Source organism: Capsicum annuum, chromosome 1 (assembly GCF_002878395.1).
Source record: "Capsicum annuum cultivar UCD-10X-F1 chromosome 1, UCD10Xv1.1, whole genome shotgun sequence".
Taxonomy (NCBI): Eukaryota; Viridiplantae; Streptophyta; class Magnoliopsida; order Solanales; family Solanaceae; genus Capsicum; species Capsicum annuum.
The window spans coordinates 44,797,636-44,805,362 of NC_061111.1; the positions used below are offsets into that span (position 1 = coordinate 44,797,636).

At 34.0% G+C, this 7,727-nt stretch overlaps 1 protein-coding gene across 2 annotated transcripts in view; it reads left to right on the top strand.

The window, feature by feature from the left end:
- Window positions 1-372: 372 nt before the first annotated feature.
- LOC107874014 (callose synthase 3) overlaps window positions 373-7,727 on the top strand; it is a 24,004-nt gene continuing 16,649 nt past the window's right edge. The window contains exons 1-10 of one of the 2 annotated variants that reach the window (XM_016720919.2): window positions 373-564; window positions 2,852-3,087; window positions 4,064-4,164; window positions 4,622-4,746; window positions 4,853-4,946; window positions 5,101-5,211; window positions 5,303-5,419; window positions 5,563-5,655; window positions 6,587-6,678; window positions 6,950-7,076. In XM_016720919.2, the coding sequence (XP_016576405.1) occupies window positions 2,904-3,087; window positions 4,064-4,164; window positions 4,622-4,746; window positions 4,853-4,946; window positions 5,101-5,211; window positions 5,303-5,419; window positions 5,563-5,655; window positions 6,587-6,678; window positions 6,950-7,076 (1,044 nt within the window). In that variant the 5' untranslated portion in view covers window positions 373-564; window positions 2,852-2,903. The remainder of the gene's footprint in view (window positions 565-2,851; window positions 3,088-4,063; window positions 4,165-4,621; window positions 4,747-4,852; window positions 4,947-5,100; window positions 5,212-5,302; window positions 5,420-5,562; window positions 5,656-6,586; window positions 6,679-6,949; window positions 7,077-7,727) is intronic. The other variant, XM_016720921.2, reaches the window with a different exon arrangement.

Below are 7,727 nucleotides of genomic sequence, written 5' to 3' on the forward strand. Positions count from 1 at the left end.
TGATATAAAATTAATTATCTCATGATTAAATTTGTTACTAAATTTATATCATATTTAGTTGATAATAAGTATAAATTTATATCAATAATCAAATTTAATATAGATTTATATCAAATTTAAATTATAATATCAAGATTATAATTTTAAAATAATTTAATCTGCATATCAAACAACTCCACTGACCTTACCCCACCTCCACCCCCACCCCAACCCCTACTCCTTTACATAGCAAATTCCAAAATTTGATTTATTTTTCTGTTACCCCACACCCCCTTTACTACTTACCCCACCCCCACCCCCACCCCCACCCCCACCAAATTCCAAATTTTGATTTATTTTTCCGTTACCCCCACCCCCCTTTACTCCCTCACCCCCACCACACCAAATTACCTCTCATCACCATTCCATTCTTGCTTTCTTTCTTGCTAAGTAGCTTAAAGTTTCAGCCTTCCCAAACAAACCCCACCACTTCTCCCTCTCTCTACTACTACTACCACTACTAGGGTTCCTCTTCACTTGACTCCTTTTCCTTTTTTCCACCATTCTTCCAACTTACAATTAATGGTAAATAATGTACCACTTTTTTCTTCCTTTAATAACTTTGATAAATATCCTTTTTTTTTTGTTGAGCTTTAGATGCACATCTTGCTATTTCTCTTTGTTCTTGAACTGACATTCTTGAATTTTTATGCAAAATTTCATCTTTTTTGTTATGTGGGGTTGTTTGTTTTTTGTACATTTTGTTGGTTTTATGCTAATGTGCTTGTAAAAATATAATATTGATCAAAATGCTAAGGGTAAATGGAACTTTTTTGCTTGCTTAACTTTGCTAAAAATCCATTTTCTTGTTTTTTTTTTTCGTTGAACTTTAGATGCATATCTTACTATCCTTCTATGTTCTTGAACTAACACTCTTGATTTGTTATACGAAATTTCACCCTTTTTTGTTATGTGGGGTTGTTTGGTTTTATGTTGATGTGATGGTAAAAATATAATCTTTTTAATTTATTTTAAATCTTGATCAAAATGCCAAGGGTAAATGTAGCTCTTTTTTCTTGCTTAACTTTGCTAAAAATCCATTTTTTTTTTTTTTTTTGCTCAACACTAGATGCGTATCTTGCTCTCTTTATGCTAATGTTATTGAATCTTTATGCAAAATTGCACCTTTTGCCTTTTTCACCATTCTTGATTTTAGAATTAATGGTAAATGTAGCTCTTTCTTCTTGCTTAATAACTTTGCTAAAAATCCATTTTCTTGTTTTTTTGTTGTTCAGCTTTAGATGCATATCTTGCTATCTCTCTATGTTCTTGAACTAACATTCTTGAATTTTTATGCAATATTTCGCCTTTTTTGTTATGTGGGGGGTGTTTGATTTTTGTACATTTTGTTGGTTTTATGTTAATGTGCTGGTAAATATATAATCTTTTCAATTTATTCAAAATCTTGATCAAAACGCTAAGGGTAAATGTAGCTTTTTTGCTTGCTTAACTTTGCTAAAACATCCTTTTGTTGTTTGTTTGTTTCTCTTTTTTTTTCCGCTCAACACTAGATGCACATCTGTGTTGAAATCTATGTATCGTCTTTTTCTTTCCCGTTATTCTTGAATTTCATCTTTTTTTTGTTATGTGGATGTGTTTGAATTTTGTACATTTTGTTGGTTTTATGCTAATGTGAAAATATATATATATATATATATATTTTTTTTTTTAAAATCGTGATCACTATATCAATGGGGAATGCAGTTCTTTTGCTTGCTTAACTTTGCTAATCTCTTTTGTTGTTTGTTTCTTTGCGAACTGTAGATGCCCATCTTGATCTCTCTATGCACTGCTCTGTTTTCCATCTTTCTTGAATTCTTATGCAAAAAGAGACTTTTATGTTCTGTGGGCATGTTTGTCTTTTTGTACATTTTGTCGGTTTAATGCTTATGTGCTGTAAAATGTATTTTTTGTTTCATTTATTTAAAATCACGATCACCATATCAATGGCAAATACAGCTCTTTTGCTTGCATTCTTTGCTTAAACCCTTTTGTTGTTTCTTTCTTTATCTGTACCTGTGTGTTTGTTTGGTTTTTTGTACATTTGTCGGTTTAATGCGCTGTAAAGTGTATTTTTTTCAATTTATTTAAAATCTTGATCACCATGTCAATGGTAAATACTGTTCTTTTGCTTGCATAACTTTGCTTAAATATCCATTTGTTCTTTGTTTCTTTGCTCAACACTAGATGCCCATCTTGCTCTCTCTCTCTCTCTCTCTATGTACACTTTTTTGGATTTATGCTAGTGTGCTGGTAAAAGAATCATCTTTTTTATTTATTTAAAATTTTGATCACTATTTATTGAACCAACAAGCAATGTTAAATTCAGCCCTTAGCTTGCTAAATCCCGTTTTCTCTGCTTCTTGCTGAATGCTGGATGCCCATCTTGCTCTTGCAAAAAATGTGATAGTAGTTTTTTAGTTGAGTATAGTGATGAGTTTCACTTTTGATATATTCATCAAAAAAACGAGTGTCATTTTTGGTATACACAAAAAAAAATGTGTCTGTAGACTCTGTACTTTTTCTTTTGGGTGTTGTGATATATTATTATACCTGTATCTATTTGGGTTTTTTGGATCTTAGTAAATCTAAGATGCATTCTTTTCAATAAAGGGTTTTTCGTTTGTATGTATTAATTGTCTGTATATTGTATGATTTCTGTACATGCTTATTGTTTTTTTTTTTAACTTACCTATTCCCTTTTTTCTCTCAATGCCCTGAAGATCACTTGATGTAGTATTAGTTGCCTGTTAGTGTTCCTTTTTAGCTTTTAATCTTATTTACCTGGTGCTAATGTGATTGCACAATGAAGTTTACTCTCAGACTATTTAAGTGAAGATATAAAGGTGTGAAAGATAATTATAATGGCGTCAAGAGGGGGACCGGAGCCGTCGCTGCAGCGGCGGATAACACGGACACAAACGATGGGGAACATTGGGGAGTCGATGATTGACAGTGAAGTGGTGCCATCATCTCTTGCGGAGATTGCTCCTATTCTTCGTGTTGCGAATGAAGTTGAGCCCAGTAACCCCCGTGTCGCGTATCTATGTGAGTTCCTGTGCCCATCTCTGTAGTTATTCATTGTTGAACCTTGTAATTGCTAAAGTTCAGTCATTTTTCTTAGGCGATAACTGTGGGAGCCTTTAGCTTCTAGAAGCAGCTATTTTCTTCTGATTGAGTTGAAGATTTAATTGTCTTTTTTATGAAACTGTACAAAAAGCTTTATATATGCCCCAGAATATGGAAAATGTTTTTACAAAAGTATGGGTCAGAATGGTGTAGTATGAACATACTGATATCATGTTAATGCTCAGGAATTACAGTCGCATGGCTTCGAGAGAACATGAGATACTTATGGTAATCTAGTAAAAAAACAAACAAACAAGGCAGTTAATTGGTATTGTTGATTAGGACTTGAAATAACTAATAAGGATTTGCACTTGAAGCAGGTGTCACTCAGCATATCATAAGAATGGAATATTTGGCCTCTAATTGTTTGATTTGGTCACATAGGAGGCAGCGTCAACCCTACCTTACAAGTATTGGATGGACTAACCCTGCTTCAAATTAGATTAGGAGTATTTGGACTAGTCAGGATTCAAATTAAATTAAGATTATTTGGACTAACCAAGCATCAAATTAGACTTGGAGGGCATCAAGGTTTTGCTTTCACTCTTTCCTCCGAATTAGGCAAACACCTTTTACTGGTGTTAATATGGATGTTTGGAGTTGGATAAAACATTTAAATAATAGTTGAGATTACAATGAAGTGAGGTAATTTGTAATTGAATTAAGCTAATTGAAGGTGATAATATTTTAGTACGTAGAAAATTTGATTTGAGCAAAGGCTTACAAATTGCGAACAACTAAAGGGGAAATGGGTTGTGGATTTGGACAATGTGAACATACTATGATTTATTCAGTTCATCTGGTTATCGACAAACTCTGTCCTAGGACATGATCTTATACAAATCTGCTTCTGGGTCTCTTTTCTAACATTCAGACGTCAATACTTTGTTTGTAGGTCGGTTTTATGCTTTTGAGAAAGCTCATCGATTAGATCCCACTTCAAGTGGACGTGGTGTTCGGCAATTTAAAACTTCCCTCCTGCAGCGGCTTGAAAGGGTAGGTGGCAAATCATGGATTTTTCTCTCCCTAATAATATGTCGATGACATGCTTAAAGGATAGTTGACTCACAATATGTTCTGTTCAATCTGTTTCTCCTGTGAAGTTTACTTGCAGTTGTGGCATTTCCTTTCCGATATCCATTTGTTCCATGTCCTTATAGTTCTCATGAGTTAAACAGTTTATTCCGGTAGACACTTTTGTCAGAAGGTCCTTTAGATGGTACTTAGGACTCCAACTAAAAAGGTCATGTGCCTGTCACGTCCTTTAGTTCTCCATATTTGCTTATCTATTTACTGCTTTTCCTCCTTTCTTTTCCCCAGTGCTATTTCGTACTTTCATCTTTGGGTGTGGACATCAATCCAATTTGATTGATGATCCAATTCGATTGAAGACTTCAGATATGTTTGTGAACAATTGTAATTCGTGTAAGTGCGTAACAAAATCATTTTTCAGGAAAATGATCCAACCTTGATTGGAAGGGTTAAAAAAAGTGATGCACGTGAAATGCAGAGCTTTTACCAGCATTACTACAAAAAGTACATCCAAGCTTTGCAAAATGCCGCTGAGAAGGCAGATCGGTGGGTATATTGCACCCTTGTTAGAGATTTATTATGTCTTCTCATAGTGGTCTCGTTCTTGCTTTCAGTTTAATTTAACATAATCTCATATTTTTTAATTTTCCAGTGCACAGCTTACCAAGGCATATCAAACTGCAAATGTACTCTTTGAGGTTTTGAAAGCAGTTAATCAGACTCAAGCAGTAGAAGTTGATCGTGAGGTGAAGTATTTTTCGTTGACGAATCATTTCAAACCCTTCTTTTTATGCTGGCTTTACAAGCTCCAGCTTTGACTTACAACAAGTCTACTGCTTATCCTTGTTTGTAACATTGTTTTCTTTGTGTGTGGTGGATTATTGGTTGTCCATTAACCAGATTTTGGAAGCTCATGATAAAGTTGCTGAGAAGACACAGATTTTAGTTCCTTATAATATTCTTCCTCTGGATCCTGATAGTGTAAATCAGGCAATTATGAGATTTCCTGAGGTCTGTATTCTCGCAGACAGGATTTCTAACTTTAGGCATTTCTTTTTCACATTTATTGCTTTAATAATTTCTCTTTTCCCTTCATTTACAGGTTCAGGCTGCTGTCTACGCTCTCAGAAATACTAGAGGTCTTCCATGGCCCAAGGATTACAAGAAGAAGAAAGATGAAGATATTCTTGACTGGCTTCAAGCTATGTTTGGGTTTCAGGTAGAGCAATTCATTTTTGATTCACTGTTAATTTTTTACACGCTATTTCATACATCTTCCAAGGTTAGAAGAAAGTGCATCTCAGTTAGGATGAAAATTAATATGCTTTATTGAGCTCATATATTTTATCAATTGCTTCTCAGAAAGACAGTGTTGCAAATCAAAGGGAGCATCTCATTTTGCTACTTGCCAATGTACACATACGCCAGTATCCAAAGCCTGACCAACAACCCAAGGTGCGGACACGATATTGCTTTCTGTTATTGTCTTATTGATGAGTGATGAATATTTTCCCTCAACTTCTAAAACATATTTAATTGGAAGGATTGTTATACTTGGTAAAAAGAAAGGATGTCATTCTTCAATATTTAAAAGGATTGATTGCATTGTTGAATCTGCTGCTTCGCTGATAGAGACTACTTGCTGTCTGGCAAAGTAACTCTAAGTGAGGACCTTGAGACTGATAATAACATACTGTATTTTTGAGTTCCTACTCTCACTAAAGCTCAAAGAGTCTATTTCTACTTTGTTGATGTTTGTTATGTACTTATTTTGCAACATATGTTCTTTCTCATGGCTAATTCTAGTTTTTCTGAAGAAATATATACTTGCTTAAAAAATCGAGGAGAAAACTGTCTTCTTCATATTGCAAAGTTTAAATACATTGAAAGTAGATCTCTGCTGGGTAGTCATCTCCTTGCTCTCAGTTTCTTAAAGCCCATAGCACCACGATTTTCAGATTTTGAACTTCGTCTTTTAATATCATCACTTAAACTTTTGGAGGAATTATCTTCTCTATTAGACCAGTGTCCTCATTTGGCGTTTTATACTTTTACTTACTTTCCTGATGTTATTTTGGGCCTCAAAAGGTCATATTGGTTGTTGCAGTTATTCTAGTCTTCATTGAAGTGAATGAGAACCATAATGCATGATCTCCATGTGTAATACATCCTCTATACACTGCAAATGGAATTGTTATGTGTTTCTGTTAATGCAGACATTGGTATTATATATATTGTATGATGAATTGAAGGACGAATTCTATAAGAATAATGTGCATCATATTTTTGGTTTTGATAATTTTGATTGATTGATCTGCTTTAATTGGTGTGTGGGAGAAGCTTTCAATGATGGGGTCTTCCTTGTTCAATGTGTTGCTTTGTGTAGTTGGATGAGCGTGCTTTGAATGAAGTCATGAAGAAGCTTTTCAAAAACTACAAGAAATGGTGCAAGTACTTGGACAGGAAAAGCAGTTTATGGTGAGGGGCTTCTCTTTAAATTTTGAGTAGTTATGTCCTGCTGCCTTCAGACATTAACGCTTGGAAATAAAATTCCACTTTTTAAGGAAACAACTTATATATCTCAAACTTTCATCTCTGCTTTGGTGCTTTATACTTCAGAACAGGATAATATGTGCGTATAAATTCCTTTAGAATCTCTTTTGGATGTGTTCATCTATTGGAAAGAACCAAAAATGTTGTAATTTAAGCTTACCTTTCCCTTGTATATGCTGATTTTCAAATCCTGCAGGTTGCCAACGATACAACAGGAAGTACAGCAACGTAAATTATTATATATGGGATTGTATCTTCTCATATGGGGGGAAGCTGCAAATTTAAGATTCATGCCGGAATGCCTATGCTATATTTACCATCACGTAAGCTTTAAAATGCTTATGTTTTACGAACTCGATGGATGTCTGGAACTATGTTTTTAAGAACATAAAGATTCTTTTTATTATATTATCTTTTGCTTTTATGACGAAAAAATGGGGAAGTCAACATTGATGTTAGGGATTCTTTGTAGCTGGATTTTGGATGAGAGCAAACCTGTAAATCGTTTGTAGTTACATGGTAATTTGTTCCATCAAATTTTTTTCAGACATTAACACCTTCTTTGGCTGACAGTTGAAATAATTTTTCGTACTCTTCGATATTGTGAAAGGTTGCTGCTTGGTGATACAAAAAATACTCAAACTAGAAAAAACTAGATTAAATAATGATCGCAAATCTAGAAAAAAGTTTTTTGGCTTAAGTCATCGACCGACCCTCAAATTTGTTTCGAAAATTCACTTAGACCTCTCAACTAAGTCCTGTACTTATCAGGCACCTCAAGTGCTAAAATTGGTACCTATCAAGCACAAAATACTGATTTGGCAAGGAGAGTGTGTTACTCTCCTTGGGCGCGTGGACAGTTGACTAAATAATATTTTACTTTTTTTTTAGTTAAAAAACTTATATTTAAATTATTTTGTTAATATAATTTTTAATTATTATAATTTCTTAATCTAAAAAAAAAAAAAGCACCC